This window comes from Actinia tenebrosa, unplaced genomic scaffold (assembly GCF_029948245.1).
Source record: "Actinia tenebrosa isolate PJP-AT-01 unplaced genomic scaffold, QUT_ActTen_1.0 PGA_scaffold17__23_contigs__length_9995812, whole genome shotgun sequence".
Taxonomy (NCBI): domain Eukaryota; kingdom Metazoa; phylum Cnidaria; class Anthozoa; order Actiniaria; family Actiniidae; genus Actinia; species Actinia tenebrosa.
In genome coordinates, this window is record NW_028292577.1 from 5,155,895 (window position 1) to 5,178,897 (window position 23,003).

The 23,003-nt window shown below is 37.6% G+C and overlaps 1 protein-coding gene across 1 annotated transcript; it reads right to left on the minus strand.

Moving 5' to 3' along the window:
- Positions 1 to 39: 39 nt before the first annotated feature.
- Positions 40 to 22,180, minus strand: LOC116308702 (FAD-dependent oxidoreductase domain-containing protein 2). Its single transcript, XM_089031541.1, has 23 exons — positions 22,041 to 22,180; positions 20,068 to 20,139; positions 19,581 to 19,643; positions 18,845 to 18,960; positions 17,191 to 17,339; positions 16,944 to 17,001; positions 13,640 to 13,706; positions 12,860 to 12,926; positions 11,269 to 11,316; positions 10,811 to 10,869; positions 10,558 to 10,632; positions 9,960 to 10,018; positions 8,988 to 9,108; positions 8,820 to 8,891; positions 8,076 to 8,191; positions 7,706 to 7,751; positions 7,570 to 7,632; positions 6,445 to 6,517; positions 5,856 to 5,965; positions 5,214 to 5,298; positions 4,237 to 4,333; positions 3,732 to 3,786; positions 40 to 2,972 (listed from the first exon to the last, which is right to left on the minus strand). Exons 1-23 carry the CDS (start codon positions 22,144 to 22,146, stop codon positions 2,908 to 2,910), a joined length of 1,842 nt encoding a protein of 613 aa, XP_088887667.1. The 5' UTR covers positions 22,147 to 22,180; the 3' UTR covers positions 40 to 2,907.
- Positions 22,181 to 23,003: the final 823 nt, after the last annotated feature.

Below are 23,003 nucleotides of genomic sequence, written 5' to 3' on the forward strand. Positions count from 1 at the left end.
TTGCCTTGAGTGCGTTTTTCTTCAAATCCTTAGAAAATATTCGATTTTCTATTTAATGCCATTTCCTGTGTTACATGTTATGAGCTGAAACTTCTCCTTCTTACAAATAGAGATGTTTTTTATCCCACTTCATTGAAAAAATAGCCAATCAGAATGGAAAGAAGCTGTGGTATATTTGGTAGTATTCCACTGTTCCTTCCCATCGGGCATTGCGTCCTAGGTGCATTTCATTGCAATTGGTTTGGGATAAGACTGTCATATATATTAGGTTTAACAGATCAAAAACAGTTTTCCGTGTTTGATACTCTGATCAAAACACGCGGGATGTTGGGAGAACACGAGAGGAGCGTAGGAAACCATGACGCGTAGCGGAGTGGTTTCCAGCTTCTCGAGTGTTCTCCCAACATCCCAAGTGTTTTGATCAGAGTATCAAACACAGAAAACTGTTTTTGATTTGTTTTATAAAATAACAAACGCGCGAAAAGATCGAAAAAAAGCAAAGTCTAAGTAAATTCTCCCTACGTGCCGTCTTATTCAAACTGACCAATGAGCGCGCGTGATAGATTAAAAATGACGATAGCGTGTTTTGATACTCTCATCAAACATGGTTTTCGACCAATCCTAGCGCGCGTAGTATACCAATTATTTTATAATTTCTTATCACTCATTATTGAATATCCCACTTTTCACTATTATTTTCTGGGTATTTTGCCTTATCCTACACCATAGAATATAAAGCCAACCAGATTGCATGAAAGCTAAACCATTTTATCTTTATTAGTCGGCATTTCCCTCTTCCTTCCCAACATGCTCTGCCTTCGCGTGGGATATTCGATGGTATGGCATTCCAAATCATATGATTAACTAGTATAGAATCTATAGCAAAATATCATTTTTTTCTTGAGCTTTCGAGTATGTTTTCGCCGCTTTGTCGAAGAAACTCTTGCTGTCGTATTATGACGTTTTCATTCTGTCGTGCAAGCTCTACTAAAATTCATTTTCATCCACGCTTTTCGCTTCATGTAGACTGCTTGATAAAATACGACTTGCAAGTGGCTCCTAAAGTTCGTATTTTGCGCTCAAAGTATCATCTTTAGCAGCGAATTTCAACAACACTTCTCTGAACCAGTATCTCTTGAATCTTCCGTCCAAGGTGAAAGCCAACGCCGCTGTCAGACACACGTTTATCAAGAATATCACAATATCAACCCAGAAAATAATGTCTTCTTGGACCAAATATTTTCTGAAAATATACCGAATGAAATGGAGGATGTAGTGTAATACAACATGGAGTAATATAGCCGCTAAAGCTGTACCAAATGTACGACACAATATGAAGCCATAGTGGTTAAGTGGATTTGCACTTCGGTAACTGTCCTCAATAAAGCTGAAATGATCATCCATTGTTTCGAAATATCATCCAGACGAAATGATCCAAATGCAAGAAAATTATAAATTTCCCTGACTGATCCAGTTGAAATGATAAGCTTCTTATTTCAACACTTATTTTGAAATTTTAGCTCCAGAATTCCGCTTTTTTTGAGTGTTTTTTTTTTTGTTTACTAGCCTCGATGGGAACTCCTGTCTTTTGGCTGTATTAGGAAATGATGATTTCGAGTTGTGTGACCTCACTATCTACCTGCGGTCATATCTTCCTCAATTGTGGAAATCAACTTTTCAGTAACGAGTTTAAAACTCGCAATTTGTTTTTCTTTTATATTATATCTTCTAACATGATAGGATTCAACGAAGTATTTTGTTTTATTGTGTACCTGGAGTTTCATTAATTATCAGTCGAAATATCGAGGAAAGACATTTGTTATGATGACCAGCAGCTGAACAGGTGGTTCTGGGCTGTTTTTATTCGTATCAATAATAAATCAACTATGAAAAATGAAGGCGCCAGAAACCAATGCCTCCGAAAATAACTTAATTTATCGTTAAATAAGAAAAATAAAATGAAGTAGCTTTCTCAAGGCTCTTTTTTGACAAATTATTATGGTTAGTAACAGAGATGAGAATTGATTTATCGTATCCTTAAAATTCTGAGGAATGTTCTTCGCAACCCCTTAAAGTGCCGAGACTGTTTATTCCTAACACGTTTATTATTATTATTATCCTTACACCTAATTGCAGGAACGTTGTCATATATAAATAAAAAAAGACGCTATAACATTTACGAATTATTTTTTTAAGCAAATCTGGTGTATACGTTGTCATACGAAAATAGAGCATTTGTACTTTAGTGGGAAAGGAATTAAGAATTAAGACAAAAGAAGATCACTAAAGCTGAACTCATCCTTTTGTCTTTTAGTTTATTCCTTTCCCGCTAAAGTACAAATGTTCTATTTTCGTATGACAACGCCTCTTGCAATTAGGTATAATTATATTTAGGTTTTTAAAGTCATAGAAAGCCATTTTTGAAACTACCTTGATGGTATATAATAAAACAGTTATTTTCATCTATCTAGGGGAATTTAAAATCAAAATAATTGTATATGACAAAGTTCTTGCAATTAGGAGTGTTTAAAAATAATCACTAAAAAATAATGTATGACAAAAATCATAAAAATTTGCCTCAATTTACAGTGCGTCCTTATTCAAACACGGACCGCCAAATCGTACAAATTTTCTCCGTGAGAAATTAAGGATTCAGATTTCTGGGACGTCAATCAAAGTGTTTCCATGACATTGTTTTCAAGGGCACGTGACTATGAATGTCATGGAAACGCCTTGATTCAGTGACGTCCAACAAAACCTACTTTTTCGCGTTGACGATTCAGCGTAAGATATTGAGAAGTGAATTAGAAAATGAAGCTAAAATCAAATGAATCACGTTTTACGAAATACGTTCGTTTTCAAAATACTTGTTACTTTTGGTTTCCATGGAAGTGAGATGTCAAGGTGTCAGAGCATGAGTCCTAGTGATCTTGACTTCTGAAGGATCTCGGGGGAGCCTGGCAGCATTTGCCCTGAAGTTTGAACAGAAATACAAGGTTATGGAAAGAGATGTTGTTTTAGAGGGAGGGGGAAATGGGAGAGGATAATGAGGATGGAAAGAAGAAAGCAAGCAAGGAATGAAGAAAGCAAGAAGCAAGCAAGCAATCTAGCAAGCAAGGAATGAAGAAAGCAAGAAGTAAGCAAGCAAGCAATGAAGAAAGCGAGCAAGCTAGCAAGCAATGAATGAAGAAAGCGAGCAAGCTAGCAAGCAATGAATGAAGAAAGCAAGCAAGCAAGTAAGGAAGCAAACAAGCAAGCAAGCAAGCAAGCAAGCAAGCAAGCAAGCAAGCAAGCAAGCAAGCAAGCAAGCAAGCAAGCAAGCAAGCAAGCAAGCAAGCAAGCAAGCAAGCAAGCAAACAAGCAAGCAAGCAAGCAAACAAACAAGCAAACAAGCAAACAAGCAAACAAGCAAACAAGCAAACAAGCAAACAAGCAAACAAGCAAACAAGCAAACAAACAAACAAGCAAGCAAACAAACAAGCAAGCAAGCAAGCAAGCAAACAAGCAAGCAAGCAAGCAAGCAAACAAACAAAAAGAAAGGAAAAATATAAAATAATAATTTTAAAATGATTTTTAAATCAACCGATAAACTGCGAGCGCCTAAACAAGGACTCTCGCCAATTTTATCAATCTTTTCAAAGTCATTTGCATTTATCACATTCTCAATGCAATCTATTGTTATGATAAACCCTGTCTGCGGATTGGTCCACGAGTTATTTAAATATTATTACCATTCAAGTACTGTTGCTGACATGTCTTTGGTACAGAAGTGTACGTCATGAACATCTGAAACCAATAGCAATATCATCATTATATGAAATGTGAAAATGAGCACTGCCATTCTTAGTGCGCATGCTCTACCAAACGTAACCTATTTTAGTTGCGATCTCATTCTCCCAGAGCGTGCGCTTCCCATCGCCTGTGGCAAAGAACGAGGGCTCTGGCATAAGGTCGTGCCTAGATAGGGACTATTACTTAAGGTGTCCAAAGGGGACTAGTTCTAAATTTTAGCCATTTGAAATAAGATACTCTTAAACATGGTAAAGGATACTCTTAAATATAGTCATTTGAAAAAAAAGGATACTCTCAAATATGGTCAAGGATACACCCTTAAATATGGTCATTTGTAAAAAGGATACCCTTAAATATGGACATTTGTAAAAAGGATACTCTTAAATAAGGTCAAGGATACTCTTAAATATGGTCAAGGATACCCGTAAAAAAACGGAGCCTCACCTCGAAACACGACTTCGCATAAAAATATCTCAGATCCTCTTGTACAATCTCTTCCATAAAACGACGTAGAAGCAAAAAATGTGCAACAGGAGCGTCCCTTAAGAGAAAAAAAAAAAGGTTAAAAAGTGAAGGTCCTACTTGTATGTTTATTTTTCCCATTTCAATCCCTTGACCTCACGAGCAGTAAACCTCTTTACCTTGGTCGAAATCTTTTTTTTTTCCATTTCAGACCACGTGTCATTTCCTTGGGAATAAGATTCTTTGTTTGAGTTGTATCCATATTCACGTGTCTTCTCTTGTGCAACAATTAAACAAAGAAATGATACTCTAGGGAGTGACAAGTGGTCTGAAATTTAAAATATTGCCCTGGCGATAAAGCTCTTTATAATAAAGTTCAAGGGAATAAACACGTGGAAGGAAATGACAAAAAGAAAAAGAAAAGAAAAGAAAAGATTAACAAAACAGGGCCAAAGGGACGTTCTCTAAATATGTTGGCACCGCTCCCTCCGGAGCTAACTTAATGACCAAACTCTTATAAGAAATCTTCAAATAGTATCGATAGTTGTAACAATTTTTAAGCTGATCAAAGTCTGGGCATAACGAATTGGAATCCAGTGTGTTAGGTTTCGCTTGCGGAGGGAGAAAAACTGGAGAACAAGAAGAAGAAGAACTCTCGATTCAAGGGGGAGATACAACACTGAAACTCTGCTGAGCCAAAGAACTTCAGAGGTGAGAGGCGAGTGTCCTACTACCCCTACTCCACCCTTGATTATTTTATTACAGATACGTGTCTTGTCCGAGTTTTGCTAAAGATCTCAATTAAATTAAATCATAAATGCTGGTTTTCAATCATTCCCAAGAGAATGTAATGACAAAAGACACGGCGGCCATGTTGGATGATATAACAAAAGAGACTAATGACGAATATTTTGTTAAATTCATCCAACATGGCGGCTGTGAAAAGCATCATTACTAACCACAACGTCAAGAAATCTTCCACCATGACATGTAAGCGGTCTGGTCGAGGTAGTTCAGTAATCCGTTGACTATCTTCATTCATGTCTGCAACATACACAAACAGTAATAATAATAATAACTTTAATATTTATAACGCGCATATTCTATGTGTATATACTCCCATGCGCGTGTCATTACAGAAGACATATTAGAAGACACAAACATAAATATGGATACAACTCAAACAAAAAATCTTATTCTCAAGAGAATGACACGTGGTCTGAAATGGGAAATGATTATTCTCTGTTGCCCACGTTTAGCCTCAAATATATACAGAATATCCATGTATTCCAGTGAAGGTCCGTGGAATTTCAAAGCGTTTGTACTATTGAAGTTGTGCATTCTTTACTTTACCGTTGGTATTTGTGAATATTTAGACACTGATACGAGGCTAACCCTGTGCAAATGAGTCTGTAATCAAGGAACACAGCGGTATTTCATGAAGAAGTAAAGGGTATATTACTGAAAATGGATACACTGTTTGTGGCCTGAAATGGGAAAACAATACACCCAAACTAAAGACGTCTACTGGAAAGTGAGATTATCTCGAGTCACTTGCATAGATGTGTAACGAGAAATTCTTTATACCACAATAGCTTTACCTTTGGGTGGCTGTTTGTAGAAATAAAGAACAGGATGCAAGAAGTTGGAATGATGCGCGACTGACGGGTCTCCAGCAGCTCTGGCACGGTTTGCGTTAAATACATCTTTCCTAGATTCAACAGTTTTTTTTGTTTTAGAGTGTTTAATTTGTAAGTTGTTGTTGTTAATAATTACGTTGACGATAATGATGCTGAAGACGACGATGATGATGATGAAGTTGATGGCGATGTTGATAATGATGTTGATGATTGATGTTGATATTGATGATAAAAATGATGATGACGATGACGATGACGAAGACGCTGAAGATGACGCTGACGATGATATAATTAATTTTGTTATTGATGTTGATATTGATGGTGATGATGACGATGATGTCGATGCTGCTGCTGCTGATGACGATGATGGTGGTGGTGGTGTTGGTGGTGGTGATGATGATGGTGGTGATGGCGATGATGATGATGAAAATGGTGATGGTGATGATGTTAATGACGATGATGATGATGATGATAATAATAATAATAATAAGTATAATGACGATGATGATGATGATGATGATGATGATCGTGATGATTAGCCCTCACTTACCCAGGTCCTGAGTAATTTCTTCCATATTCCATGTTAATAACAATCATGGGTCCAACAGACCTACCAGTGTATTCTAGAAAAAATCCCCGGTACATAAGAAACATTATAAATACACATGATAGATGTAAGACAGAGAGATGAACACAAGTTAACTGTCATCTACGGGGTTCCATTTGACAGGCCATGAAGGCATGGGATACTTAGCACCCAACACTTCTGGAAGTGAAATCCGACATTTTGTGCTCAAAAATTTCACAACACGCAAAATTAATTACTAGCAATAAATGTATTGGCTGTTTGATATGCTATATATGAGGTATTTATGCATAGAAAAAAATAATCCTAAACATTCCCAAGAGAATTAAATAACAAAAGACACGGCGGCCATGTTGGAGGATATAACAAAAGAAATCATTGACAATTCTTTTGTTAAGTTCCTCCAACATGGCCAACGTGAAAACCATCAATTTTCACTAGAGTGCATACCATGTATAATTGAAAAAGTTGTACAAATTTGCGCAAAGTTTTATAGGTCTACGGTCTACTGAGGTCTAATGAACTTAATCATTTGTGCAATTTGCGCAATTTCTTACAAAGTTTTTTTCACCGATATATGATAAAACTATACGACGCAAGCACAAGCGCGAGTACAAGTATAAGAATGTTTTGATCCTCGCGTTTGAGTTTTCACGGTAAGTAATATTAATAGAAAGTTTTAGATTCACTTTTTTTCTTTCCCCAAACGTTTTCATCGTTTTCCTGTATTTTAGATTTTTATCCACAAACCTTCTCACCACAGACAAATATTCTTTTGTTCATCTATTACTTGGATATTTTGGCGATTCCTTCTCAGTAATTGACGTTCAATATTAATTCACGTTTGCCGTGTACGTAATTCGAAAACTTTCTAACTGATAAATATTCTAATGCTCTACTAATGCTTTACTACAGATATTTGGCGGAGGCAACGAGATGGTGGCGGTGGGGGGGTGGAAGGAGCGTGTACGAATGTGTAATCAGGAATGTTGTTGCCACCAAAAACTCATAAGGGTTTGTGTTCTATACCGAGCTCTTATTTTATGGGTTTTTTGAATAAAAAAACATTGAAGGATTGAGTTTCTTTACCTTCAAATTTGTGAAGCAGCTTTAAAGGAAATTCTTCGTAATATTCTACACTGTCGTTGGACCCTGTGAAGAACAGAAAAAATTAGACAGGAAAAAGAATGGATGGATGGATGGGATACGATGTATGGATACTCACGAAAGATGATAACCTCTCCAAGAATACCGAACATTTGATAAATTCCCTGAACAGAAAAAATAGACCTTCTTACTATTATGTTATCATACATCAAGGCTAGTACACGGTACGACATGCCGTAACAATGAAATGGCTTCCCATAAGAATGGTTATCGTATGATGGGAAACGTACGGTACTGACTTACAGCACGTACATGGTACGACATGCCGTAACATTGAAATGGCTTCTCATAGGAATGAAGACCATTAATTTGTCACGCAACAGTTGCAGTCATCAACGTGTAGCCCATGTCTTTTTGTTTCTATGGGATACAAGCCACCCCACCCCCACCCCTACGTATTTGACGTCAGATTTAGTGACATGACATACAGAGGCTTCGTTGATTCGTTTCATGATCACTCCCAAGAGATCAGTTATCGGTACTTTAACGTGTGGCCATGTTACTCTATGGTTCTTCCATTCCAAGATCCGGTGTAAAGCTCGGGCTGAAATAGAAACAAGAACGAGCCGGCAGGAATGTTATATAACAATATAGTTAACAAAACAGTGGTTTAAAGAGCATGCGAATATTTACGTCATAGCCGCCATGTTGCTTGACTATAACGAAGCATTCCTCACTCTAGCTTCTCTTGTTAGATCGACCAACAAGGCGTTTGATTAAATTGTTATTCATATCTCGCGGATTTTGAGTCACATTAGAGAGTTTTAGATTTACGTTCGCGGCAATCGTGAAACGTCAGTTGACCAGTAAAAAATTATTTTAAATTACTGAAAAAGAATCGCAAAAAAGTCCAAGTAGTAGAAAAACAAAAGAATATTTGCGCTTGGCGAGAAGGTTTGTAAAAGGTAAGTAAAATGAAGGAAAACTATGAAAACGTGGTCACGTTTGCCGTTTGCGGGGAGAAAAAAAAGTCTATCTAAAACTCTCTATTGTTGAACACACTGCGTATAGACCCCTTGCATTGAGTCCCAAGAAGAATTTTTTCTGCGGGACAAAACAATATTTTTTTGCATAAGAAAAGACGGCCTATTGTTTCGTCCCCCAGAACAATTCCTCTAGGAAATTATTGCACGGGGTCTATATTAATATAAAAAGTAGAGGCATTTCTTTACCAGTGTAGCGAAATCCGTGAATGAATCCTCCAGCGGATTTTCGGAAGTCAACATAATGTGTATTAGTCCCAGCTGACGATCAAAAGATTACAGAATATCAAGAGAGATAAAAGGAAAACCATGCATACTGAAAACGTATTGAACTGTTCTTAAAACAAACTAACATACCATAATATATCCCTGGAATAGAATTCGATTCATACGCCGCCGTCATTGAGGGAAGTTTCCGAAGATATCGACCTCTGGAAGGACGTGGCAGGGTGCTATTGTCAAATATCGAGTCATCAAACTGGTAGAAGAGAAAAATTATTAAGTACACACATAGAAATGCACGTAAAGCAAGTTCAGCGTTTCTAAAAACCTGTTGAAAAGAAATGGATAGAGGCTTTGCACCATCACATGATGGCAGCCATGACAGGAGGCAGGAACATTGAATCTAGCCTATTCTGATTTACATGAGAAAGAAGAGATAACTAGCTAAAACCTAGTGTGAGCTGCGTCGGTGTTTCTCATGAAACAGTAATGATAAAAAGGTAAATTATACACTGTGAAAAGATAAAAAACTTACTGACGTTTCGGACGCTAGTCCGTCGTCGGAGTACTCCTTTTCACGGTGTATAATTTACCCTTTTATCATTACATGAGAAAGAATTCAGTTTCCCAGGGCAGGACGACTCTATCGTCGTGCCTCTTGTCATGGCCACTATCACGTGATGGTGCAAAGCCTCTATTGGCTCATTCTTGGGGTCGCAGGACATCTGAGCCATGAAGACAATAAAACAATAGCCGAAAACAATGAGTTTGGAGCTAAACAATACCTTGCAATACAATAACCCTAACCCAGAATACAATACATCTTGCAACACCAAGAAAGACCCGATGTATTGATGGATTGCAAGCATTCCCAAGAGAGTTAAAAGACAAAAACATGGCGGCCATTGTGGTACCGTTAACAATGGATGCTAATGAGAAATCTTTTGTTAAATGGTACCAACATGGCCGCGATGACGTAACGTGCAAACGAAGAATTGACTAACACAAGTAAGATATTTTGGTTTGACCTGGTTCTTGCTCTTATCAAAGACTTTCTTCGGTATGATAACTTGAACTGAAATTCGCTACACATCTGTCAAATCTTACCTTGAAACCCATACATCTTATAACGCGATCATAAGGCTCTCTGATAGCAAAATTGTCAGCTGAAAATAAACCAAATCAAAAACATTTGAGCCTAGGCTAGGATCAACCATTATATAGTAGACCTCTTACTTGGGCGTAATGTTTTTTCATCTCAGGCCACATGTCATTCCCTAGAGTATCATATCTTTGTTTAACGGTTGCGCATAAGAAGACACATGAATATGGATACAACTCAAACAAAGAATCTTATTCTCAAGAGAATGACACGTGGTCTGAAATGGTCAAAACATTAGGCCCAAAAGAGAATGACACGTGGTCTGAAATGGTAAAACATTACGCCCAAAAGAGAATGACACGTGGTCTGAAATGGGGGAACATTACGCCCAAGGTAAAGAGGTATTGCAAATCCGTATATTTATGATATTGAGATTCTGCCGTTCAAAAAATAGGATGCATGCTGGTCTAGCTTGAGTACAAAAACACCACATAATGCATGATGAACAAAGAGATTTTCACCCAAGCTAGACCAGAATGCACCCTGTTTGCTATTCCACACAAAAGAGTCTGCGATGAAATTTGTTTCTGTATTTTAACTGACCTCCTTTTCCAATCGTAGTATCAATGTACAACTTGTTGTTTTTCTTTCTGATGGCCATGATTTCAACAGGAACCTCTAAAACGACAAGATAGATAATATGTTCATAGTAGGTATATATCGAGATTTGTAAAATAACTGTTCTAAATATCGCGTTCTGATTGGTTGGGAGTGCGTGGAAATGTCAAGAAGCACTCCGCTAGTCGTCATGCGCTAAGCGTACTCGTCTAACATGCAGCAACTCGTCTAAACTTACCAAGCAGCCCATCCAAAGATTTAAGCTGATAAGTGTCTAGCACTTCATTGTTGACTGCCCTGGAAGTAGAAATAGAAGTTATGAATATCGTTTGATTGTTTGAGAAGGCGCTTCGATTATGTAAGAGGTCCTATCAATGGATGTGAAATAGTCATGGTCTAGTGGAGTTCACATCCAGTGAAAGGACCTTTTCGATTATGAAAAAGGTCCTTTGAATAGATGTGAAATAGTCATGGTCTAATGGAGTTCACATCCAGTGTAAGGACCTTTTCGATTATGAACAAGGTCCTTTCGCTGGATGTGAAATAGTCATGGTCTAATGTAGTTCACATCCAGTGAAAGGACCTTTTGGATTATGAACAAGGTCCTTTCACTGGATGTGAAATAGCCATGATCTAATGGAGTTCACATCCAGTGAAAGGACATTTTCGATTAAGAAAAAGATCCGTGACACATACCTTAAGTCACCGACGTAATGTGTTTCCCAGGATAGACGAAGTCGAGATCTGAGATTAAAAAAAATACGAATAACTGAATAACTATGCGACCATCGACTGGTTTTTTGGTTTTCATAAATACAAGAGGGAGCAAACAAGCAAGCAAGCAAGCAAGCAAGAAAGAAAGAAAACAAGCAAAGATTGAATGACTGAAGGCGTTATTTAGGATAGCTTTCTGGATCGCGTAACAATGAAGTATAGTTTGCTACGTGCAGTTAAAAAGTGAGACAAGAAATAGAAAAGAACGTTATAATGCTTAGCAATCGTCAAAACAGCTCGATCGGGGGGGACAAAACAAAAAAAAAAAATTCAATCTCCTAGGAATTGGAACCTATTGTCTTGCCCTACGAATTGAGCTGCATTCCGAAGTGCTGCAAGAGTCTTTTACTCCGAATTTACTAGTGTTCCATTCCGAAATTTTGCAAACAAAAAAAACAAAAAAAAAAAACAAAAAACAAAAAACAAAAAACAAAACAAAAACAAAAACAAAAACAAAACAAAAATAAAAAAAAAAAAAAAAAGGAAAAAAAAAAGAATTTTTTTTGATCGATCGCGGCAGTGGCTTAAGTCCTGCATGTGCATCCGATCAGTGGCAAAGGTTTTTCAAAGGACTGTATCATCCATGTGTCTATAGGTGACTTTGTGGATCTTTAGATTTTTACGACTAATTTTCCTCCATTAGATACTATTGCAATAAATTTGATGTTACTTGTGACTGCAATGGATTGTTAGTGACTGAAATGCATTGCAGGTGACTGGGCCGGGCTTCAGTCAGTGACTGGATCTTGAATCACAAAAATATTTTTTAATTTTCACCTTATGAAAGGCCATGGATAATCTTAATGTATAGTAAAAACATGCCCAACTTCTAAAACTTGTTTTCCGCTTCTAAAAGCCCGAATTTTGATTAATTTTTCATTTCGGAAAATCCGGAACCGTACGTAGATGGAATGGACTGGACTTCGGTTGGCTGGATTTTCCGGATCGTATACGCTTTTTTACTCCAAATTTGCAGGTTTTATCCTATGAATTTTATTTAATTATTTATAACTAACATCAAAGTTGAGTGGCCGGTGGTAAGCACGATAGAATCGAACTGCTGTTATCGTTCTACCAATAGCGCAGCGCACTGATTCTAAAAATAGCTTAAAGATTCGGACAAACATTGCATTCTGTTTAACCGCTACGAGGATTATACGAACCGATTTTATTATTTTTACTTAAAGTTACAATAATAACCCATGTAAACTAAGATCAACTGCGATCGGCTGTGAAAAGTATCTGCTGAAAGTAAACTTGTAAGTTTGTTTGTCCGAATTTCGCCTTTGTCCTCGTTTTTATGACGTCACGGCTGCGCTGCGCTATTCATCATGATCTATACATTGGTGCACTGGTCAAACACAAAGGGCTCAAGCGAGGCGCCAAGGTACTTCAAAGGATTCATTAAATTCGAGCCTTGCAACCTCGACTGAATGCTTTATGCTTGACAAGTGAACCGATGTATGGAAAATGGTGAATGAATATATCATGATCATAGTGTTTGAATTCATACCTTGAGAACATATGGATATGATTGGTAGAGCCCAGAATACCTGCAGCGGTCTCAAAACCAGAATTACCTAGAGGAGAAAGCAGTCGAGGTGTTAATAGAATGGAGCGAAGAAAATGAGGGTTCGATCTGAGAGTTAGCCGTGCCCTGACATAGATCACTCCAGGGACTGTCACAGGGTTTGATAAACTTTGAGAAAAGGACTTAACACAGAATTGATGGGTACGTATCCGGGAAAGATGCTCCCTCGTACATATCCAAACTGGTACACGTCAGACAGAACTACGATACAACCTTCGATCAAACAATGCAGTATTGCTAAAGGTACTGACACACGGTGCAACATTGCATGCAACATTGCACGAAACCGGACTGTTGCAGCGTGTGTCTACCCCAAACTTGTTGCATGCACATTTTATGCATCATGGCTTTGGCATGTTGTTAATCAAGGTCGACCGACTTTGCTCTACTGCGCATTTTTACATGTCTATATGCAAATACAATACATATTTCGGAGTATAAGTATAAACACTTTTCGGTCTTAGCTTCGATGATATAACCTTCTCGAACCCGACTACGATTTTTGCAATTAGGTGTATGTCATTTAGTTTGCGCACTTGAACATTTCGTCATGAAAAATGCGCGTTATAAGCATTAAAGTTATTGCTATAGCCATGATTTTTTATAGCCGTCATGCTGGTAATAACAAATCAGCTCAAAGTAAAAACACTTATTTCCCGCTAAATGTTCACACACACGCACACCAAGTCAAACCCAGCATACCTCTGCCAATGATCAGAACTGTCTGTCCTTCAAACTGCTTTGGATCCATTGAAATGTCAGTGTAGCTCTGAAACACAACCCAATCGTTATCTAACTGAATGCAAGCCATATAACCAAATAGCTGTCTAAATAGATTAACTTTTTAGTCATTTTAGATAGAGCAGTTTTCGTATGACTGTGAAAAGCTCAGTGCCGTAAGCGTGCCGTTCCGTGACCGTGATGCTTTCTAGAATTTTAATTGTCTAATTTTTTCTAAAAGTGCCGTCATCTTGACGTGACCGTGTCCGCGCCGTGTTTATGCCATGTTCCGGGTATTTGATTGGATGGAGAGTAAATACTCGTGCAATGTGACGTATTCTTTGCTGTGTCACGAACGTGTTCGTGCCGTGAGCTTTTCACAGTCATACGAAAACTGCACTAGCTTGTGCCTTACGTTCTGGACAATTCCTCTTTAATAGCTTTAATTAATGTAAACACTGAGGTACTAAATAAAATCTATGTCTATGTCTAAATACCACAAAAACTAAATATTTCTTTTAAAGTATTAAAAAAGGGGAAAAAAAGAAAAATAAAGAAAAGCTTTAGTTGTTATATAGAAGTTTCAGGTCACCCATCCAGGTACTAACTTCCCTCAACCGGGCTTGACTCAGTGTCACTGAAGTCCAAATTTTTTCCACTGGACCACGGTTCCAGGCGAATCAGCATAACAATAGCCGTGAAAACAATGCACCGAATAGACTAGACTTTTTGACATTACATTTTCAACCGATTCCGTGCGTGGCAGAGATGCAAGGGATTAGCCGATATGGTCTGGGGGCCGGCTGGTCTCTCCCCTGATGCTTCGGCTAGAACCTTTTCTTGCGTAATTCGTACACCCAAGGGCAGAAGGATTTAATCGCCGTCAGGTCCGAAGTCCATACGACGCCTCAGCTCTGCGGATGTCTCGGGGGTATGGCAAATTAGAATCGAGGTTAACTTTTTCTTTTTCTTTCTTCTTCTTCTTTTCTTCTTTCTTCTATCTTCTTTCTAAGTTTCGAACGGTTAGGTGATCGTTACGTGAAATACCTAACGGTTAGGGGATCGTTACGTGAAATACCTAACGGTTAGGAGATCGCTACTTGAAATACCTAACGGTTAGGGGATCGTTACGTGAAATACCTAACGGTTAGTTGATCGTTACGTGAAATACCTAACGGTTAGGAGATCGTTACGTGAAATACCTAACGGTTAGTTGATCGTTACGTGAAATACCTAACGGTTAGGTAATCGTTACGTGGAATACCTAACGGTTAGGTGATCGTTACGTGAAATACCTAACGGTTAGGTGATCGTTACTTGAAATACCTAACGGTTAGGAGATCGTTACTTAAAATACCTAATCGTTAGGAGATCGTTACGTGAAATACCTAATCGTTAGGAGATTGTTACTTGAAATACCTAACGGTTAGGTGATCGTTACGTGAAATACCTAATCGTTAGGAGATCGTTACTTGAAATACCTAACGGTTAGGTGGTCGTTGCTTGAAATACCTAATCGTTAGGAGATCGATACTTGAAATACCTAACCGTTAGGAGATCGATACTTGAAATACCTAATCGTTAGGAGATCGATACTTGAAATACCTAACGGTTAGGTGATCGTTATTTGAAATACCTAATCGTTAGGAGATCGTTACTTGAAATACCTAACGGTTAGGTGGTAGTTGTTTGAAATACCTAATCGTTAGGAGATCGATACTTGAAATACCTAACCGTTAGGAGATCGATACTTGAAATACCTAACCGTTAGGAGATCGATACTTGAAATACCTAACCGTTAGGAGATCGATACTTGAAATACCTAATCGTTAGGAGATCGATACTTGAAATACCTAACGGTTAGGAGATCGTTACTTGAAATACCTAACCGTTAGGAGATCGATACTTGAAATACCTAACCGTTAGGAGATTGTTACTTGAAATACCTAACCGTTAGGAGATCGTTACTTGAAATACCTAACCGTTAGGAGATTGTTACTTGAAATACCTATAACCGTTAGGAGATTGTTACTTGAAATACCTAACCGTTAGGAGATTGTTACTTGAAATACCTAACCGTTAGGAGATCGTTACTTGAAATACCTAACCATTAGGAGATCGATACTTGAAATACCTAACCGTTAGGAGATCGTTACTTGAAATACCTAACCGTTAGGAGATCGTTACGTGAAATACCTAACCGTTAGGAGATCGATACTTGAAATACCTAACCGTTAGGAGATTGTTACTTGAAATACCTAATCGTTAGGAGATCGTTACTTGAAATACCTAACCATTAGGAGATCGATACTTGAAATACCTAACCGTTAGGAGATTGTTACTTGAAATACCTAACCGTTAGGAGATTGTTACTTGAAATACCTAACCGTTAGGAGATCGATACTTGAAATACCTAACCGTTAGGAGATCGTTACTTGAAATACCTAACCGTTAGGAGATCGTTACTTGAAATACCTAATCGTTAGGAGATCGTTACTTGAAATACCTAACCGTTAGGAGATCGTTACTTGAAATACCTAACCGTTAGGAGATCGTTGCTTGAAATACCTAACCGTTAGGAGATCGTTACTTGAAATACCTAACCGTTAGGAGATCGTTACTTGAAATACCTAACTGTTAGGAGATCGTTACTTGAAATACCTAATCTTTAGGAGATCGTTACTTGAAATACCTAATCGTTAGGAGATCGTTGCTTGAAATGGCTGGTCTAGATTGCACTCCTCTTTGCAAGTGTCAATGCAATGCCGGGGAGTAACACACATTAATGAAAGAAATTTGGCGTTTGTATAAGCTAGGAATATCTATTTGAGATTCCCTTGAATCGAAAATACATGTCATACAAGATAGTATTCAATTGCATAAACTATAGGTATGAAAGTTTAAAAGTATCGAAAATGGGGAAATATGTGAAAATCGCCATACATTTAGAAGAAAATGGGTATTTTTTTGTCCATGAGGAGCTTTGGTCAAAAAGTTTACTTTGCATGAGGTCTTTTTAGGTGTGAAGTAATGTCCGTCGTTCCTTAAGTATCAGTGTGTAGGTGTCAAACCTGTTGTCAACATACACTCCTTCTTTGTAATTAGAGCAGATACACGGTAAGTCATTCCATCATCAACTTTTTGTTTGGGGTTTTATTCATGAACCTGATTTTCGAGTTTGTTTCATAGAAATAAATGTCGTCCTTTATGTGTCGCGCGCCTGTACACTTATATCGTATATACAGCTATTTCAAAAAAGGTTAAATATTGCATACTGCATACAGACCTCAGTGTGTTCGACGCCTTTGAAGTTGTCAGGAATGTTTTCTTTTCCAAGTCCTGTGCTGTGTATGAGGTAAAAAAAAACAAAAAAAAAAACCATTATGTATTATTTTTTTGTGTCCGCTTCACCGCTTATCCATTCATGAATGCGTCTGTCTATTCCTCCCTCCCTCCCGCCCTCCCTCCCTCCCTCCCTCCGTCCCTCTCTCCCTCCCTTCCTCCGTCCCTCCCTCCCTCCATCCATAACTAACCTCACAATAACTTGCTTGCATTCAAACATGTTGCCATGTTGGTCATTGAGTAAGAAACCCTTATCCTTGAGATTGGCCTTGATCTTGATAGTTGTGTTGTACTTGATATTCAGTCTGAGTTTGGTAGCGTAATCATTCAGATACTTAACCTACATTGCACAAATATGAAAGTTACTTTTGATAAAGAAATAGAAAACGCTCGTGTGTGCTGTGTCCAGTTATAGTTATACATTTGAAAAAAATTGCCCATACATTTGGAATATTTGCTCTTTTCGGTCTTTTTCCTCTCTTTCCAAAGCAAAAGGTTGTTCTTGAAAGTAAAGTTATATAGCACAAGTAAACTGCGTGACAAAACATCCTAAATGACCCGTAAATCTTCTGTTCTTTCGCTAACTAGTAGTTAGCGTGTTTTCGAGGCTACGAAACCTAAGAAACCATAAGAGGCGAATGTATAGGCCAACAGTTAGTATGAGCTTATAAAATCAGCAAAAATCCGGCTCTAAACTTTAACAAATTCCTATGAATTGTATACCAAAATGTTCAGAAAAGCCCGGGGTTTTCAAATCCACTTCTGTTTTTATTGACAGGTTCTTACAAGGAGAGACGATTATCTAGCTTGATCTCGGTTATGTCATGCATTTTCTCTTGTAAAATACATCCAATAGCGTACATTCAACTCGAAAAGTACGGTGTTTTTTTTTCAATAGAATTCAATGTAAACCATATATTACAGTCCGTGAATAGTTGAATTAACTTAATCCACTTCTGTTTTTTGCTTAGATAATCATTATTTTGAGAAAAGATCCAAAAACCGTGTTTTTGAGACATAATTTGTATGGGCTCACATGAGGGGGCGTGAGCTTGAAATCGTAGCTGACCAAATGTTAACAGATTTTTTCTGATGAGTACGCGACTATACAGAACATGATAGAAGTGATGATGACGATGATGTCGATGATGATGACGATGATGTCGATGATGATGGTAGTGATGTTAATGATGGTAGTGATGATGATGGTGGAGGTGATGATGATCGTGGTGAAGATGATGATGATGATGGTGTGTTGATGGTGTCGATCATAATGTTGGTGATGTTGATGGTGATGGGGATGATAACGATGATAAGATTGTGGTGGTGGTAATAGTGATCTGTAATGGGGATGTTGATGATGAATGTAGGTGTTGATGATGATCATAGTGTCGATGATGATGCAGTGGTGGTGATGCCTGATGATGACGATGATGGTGGTGGTGGTAGTAGTGGTAATGATGATGATTAAATAATGATACTGATGATAGTAATATGAAGATGACGTCGATGTCACAATCTTATACTCATTAATAATTCATGAGCTCATCGACCAATCAGGGTTTCTTATTTGTACCACGTGCAGTAGTTTGAAACCCCCATCAAATACGACCGCACACATTTCAAAGTACTAGAACTTTGAAATAAAAACAAACATAACAAAAAGAGTATATGATGTTGTGTCAAATACTCGCCAGTGTATTCTATTGGGGTTTTAAAATTCTCGTCGAAAATACGCCTCGGCATTTGAAATTCCACTCGGATTTTGAAACGCCAATAGAATACAGCAACTCGTATTTGAAACATTACTTATTTGCAATGACTTGAATATAACTTTATTCCTACCAAGTCGTCAGCATCAGGATAAAACTTGTCCGAATAATGCTTCAACAAGAGAGAATCGTCATCACTTAACAAGGAATTCCAGTCATGGCGGAGATTGAATTCTTTATTCAGTCGCCCTGTCAAAGTAAATCTTAAAGTCAGTTTTAAGGTCACGCCACATGCATGCGTACAGCTATTTCAAGAAAGGTTGAATACTGAATACTGAATACTGAATACTGAATAGTGTTATTCCAAGACCAAAGGGCATTTGGGTCTCGTTAATTTAAAGTAAAAAGTAAATATACAGCAATTAACTGTCTACATGTAGTTAGTATATTGTTTCAGACGGAATACGCTAAAAATAGAATAAATAATCATTATTAATCCTACTTTAGAGAATGTCACTATGACCTACAATGCCCTTTGGTCTTGGAATGCACTATTCAGTATGCAGTATTCAACATTTTTTGACTGAAATAGCCGCATACTCTAGTTTCGAGTTATCTGTTGCTCAGGATTAGACTTGCTTTTGTGTAGAATATTTATGTGTTATTTCAAAGTGTTTGTATTTTTATCGTTGGTATTTGTGAATGTTTGAACAATGATACGATGCTAACCCTGAGTAAATGAGTCTGTAATCAAGGAACATAGCGATAATTTTGAACTCGAAAAAGGTATATTGTAAAACACGTTATTAATATAGGCAAAGCATGATGGGTAGGATCTGAAGCCACCATCTTGGTTTCTTTATACGCACCTGTGAATCGTTTGTTTATCGATATTAGTTTTCTGTGACACGGATACTTGAGGAAAAATGACCCTATAACATAAGGAAGCTAAGTTAACCTTAAATCGTTAAAATATTACAAGCCAATTGAGTGGGAGTTCGGAATTTCTAATAACATTGAAAAAAGTACACCCAATCTCTTTTCTAGAGCCCTTATCTCTTACTGCGCATGCACGGCGAAATAGTTATTTTTCGAGCATGCGCAGTAAGAATAAGGGCTCTGGGAACGAAGATTGAAGTAAAGAAGGATAACTAGCTAAAAACTAGTGTGAGCTGCGTCGGTGTTTCTAATGAAACCGTAATGATAAAAGGGTAAATTATACACCGTGAAAAGATGAAAAAACTTACAGACGTTTCGGACGCTAGTCCTTCGTCGGAGTAAAAGAGTAAAAGATTGAAGTATACAAGGTTTGAGAAAACGTATAAAGCGAGTGAGATCTGTGAAATGATGACGTACCTGCTACGCTGTTTGCTTCAAAGATGACATAATCCCTTTGAGCTCTTTCAAGAAAATAGCCAATCTGAAGGCCTAAAAATAAAGTCGTCAAATAAATTGGGGAAAATGATTGCGCATGCGTGCCTTTCAATAGAATTAGTTTCAAATAGTTCCTGTCAGTAGACAAAAATAACTAGTAAATATACGTTATTAAGGCCCCGTCCACGCGTATCCGGAAATTTTTGTATCCGCAAATTATTTTTTTGATACGAAAATGTTTGCGTCCACACGCAGCGTATTCGAATCGTTTTCACCGTCCACACATATCCGTAAAATTTGAGGATACGGACACAAAAATTTGCGGACACGTGTGGACGGGGCCTAAATTGGTCTTTGAGTGGTTTTTACAGAGCTGTCAAGTAAGATTTAGTATGAAGGTAGGCTTATTGCCTCCATCATCCTCGGTATTTAATTACTTCTTATGTAAGTAAACCTTGGACTCAGTTGTTCTTTTTCGTGTCATGAATATTAACGATTAAGATCAAACTACTCTTGGTTTGCAATCAATCCCAAGAGAGCACAATAACAAAAGGGATGTCCGCCATGTTGGAAGATATAACAAAAGAATTCATTGAAAAATCTTTTGTCAAATTCTTCCAACATGGCGGCTATGACGTCTATTGCAAACGAAGAATTATGACTTTGACGCCAGCGAAATCTGAAACGATTTCAAGGTCTTTTAACTAGGAACCGGCGGCGCTAACGTTCTTTTAAGCCCTTGTTTACTTAAACTAAAGAAATTGAAAATGAAATCTTCATATCTATTGTCATTAAAATTACCAAAACAAAGTTTGTTTGCACAGAATTTTAAAAGCATTGCTAAAGAACGAAGATAAATCCCAGAGTATAAAATAAACTAGCTTTTTTTCTTAGTTTTGGGGGAAAACAAGGATAGTAGCAACTTCAACATTCAGTTTTACGAGTTATTTTCAAGCATTTGAGAGTCTTACTAAAGAAAACTGGGCAGAAATGTGAACCTTTTTTACTTTTATAAATGAGGTTACATAACAGAGTCTAGTATTTGATGTTTCAAAGCCTTGGTGATATTACAGCTATAAAAATGATAAAATTATACTAAATCGTTAAACCACCAATGTTACATAAAGACGACAGAAAATTATGATATTAGGAGGAATCGGATGGAAAAGTGACAGTTTTGTGTTTATCGTATGCGTTGGAAACTCATTTGCAGCACGTACACGGTACGACATGCCGTAACATTGAAATGGCTTCCCATAAGAATGGTTATCGTATGAGTGGGAAATAATTGGTGCTGACTTACAGCACGTACACGGTACAACATGCCGTAACATTGAAATGGCTTTCCCATAAGAATGGTTATCGTATGAGTGGGAAACGTACGGTACTGACTTACAGCACGTACACGGTACGACATGCCATAACATTGAAATGGCTTCCCATAAGAATGGTTATCATGAGTGGGAAAGATATGGTACTTACTTACAGCACGTACATGGTACGACATACCGTAACATTGAAATGGCTTACCATAAGAATGGTTATCGTATGATTGAGAATTAAACATACTACTGGCTTACGGCCGTACACGGTGCGACATGAAGTAACATGGAAATGGCTTCCCATAAGAATGTTTTTTTTTAATCGTATGAGTGGGTTACATACGGTACTGACTTTGGCCGTACACGGTGCGACATGAAGTAATATTAAAATGGCTTCCCGTGTAAGCAAAAGCTCGTAAAACATCATTGTGTGTTTGATTCCTAAGCGGCATCACATGTGAGTAGAGTTAATTTATAAGTTCTTTCCCTCAATTTGAAGATTTTTCTGGGTTCTTTAGTTTTCTCCTCAAAAAGGAGCTTCAATATTATACCTTATGAAAGACCTGGAATTTGTTTCTCATACCCAAATCAATAGCAACTATATGTTGCCTTTGAAGATGCAGCAGAACTTACCTCCCGGACCAGCACCCACTACGCAATATTGATGGCCCTCTTGACTCGAAACTCCATACAGAATGAATCCATAAAATAACGACGCCGTAAAAAGTATCGTAAACATACTCGTTTGTTAAGAGTCTCGGAGACAGCTGTAGGTATGTTCTTGTTATGATGTGCTCCTATTTTTGACCTCTAGCCTTTGTTTGCATATGATAATATAAGTTTATGCTTGAGTAAATTTTTCACTAATAGGACGTGATGGCGATTGTCTTGATACATCTTGGTAGTGGGACTCAAATGCCGCCATCATTCAAACGTCCTACCTCCCTTAAAACGTCAGTCGTGTGAAAACGAACTTTAGAAATGAAAAGAGCAGCTCAACATCAGTAAGAGGGCGAAGTTTTAGTTCATAATGTTGATTTAAGATAAATGGAATTAGATATAAAATGGAATATTTATAAACATTTGCATGGGAAAATGTTTTCCCATACAAATCCTTATGATATTATTTGATTTTATATTATAAAATATTTGGGATACTACGCGCGCTATGATTGGTCGAAAACCATGTTTGATGAGAGTATCAAAACACGCTACCGTCATTTTTAATCTATCGCGCGCGCTCATTGGTCAGTTTGAATAAGACGGCACGTAGGGAGAATTTACTTAGACTTTGCTTTTTTTCGATCTTTTCGCGCGTTTGTTATTTTATAAAACAAATCAAAAACAGTTTTCCGTGTTTGATACTCTGATCAAAACACTTGCGATGTTAGGAGAACACTCGAGAAGCTGGAAACCACTCCGCTACGCGTCGTGGTTTCCTACGCTCCTCTCGTGTTCTCTCAACATCCCGCGTGTTTTGATCAGAGTATCAAACACGGAAAACTGTTTTTGATCTGTTAATTTAATGCCATGCTCCTTTTTCGCTTTTTATAAGCTAAAACTCCGGCACCCTACTAATATAGAAGTGTTCTTTTC

Bases quoted from the DNA above. Each gene is read 5' to 3' on its own strand.
- LOC116308702 (XM_089031541.1), bottom strand. From the start codon at position 22,146: ATGTTTACGATACTTTTTACGGCGTCGTTATTTTATGGATTCATTCTG. The intron at 8,892-8,987 runs GTATGTTAGTTT...TTTGATCGTCAG, and splicing joins TATTCCAGGGATATATTATG to CTGGGACTAATACACATTAT. The intron at 7,633-7,705 runs GTGAGTATCCAT...TGTTCTTCACAG, and splicing joins TGGAGAGGTTATCATCTTTC to GGTCCAACGACAGTGTAGAA.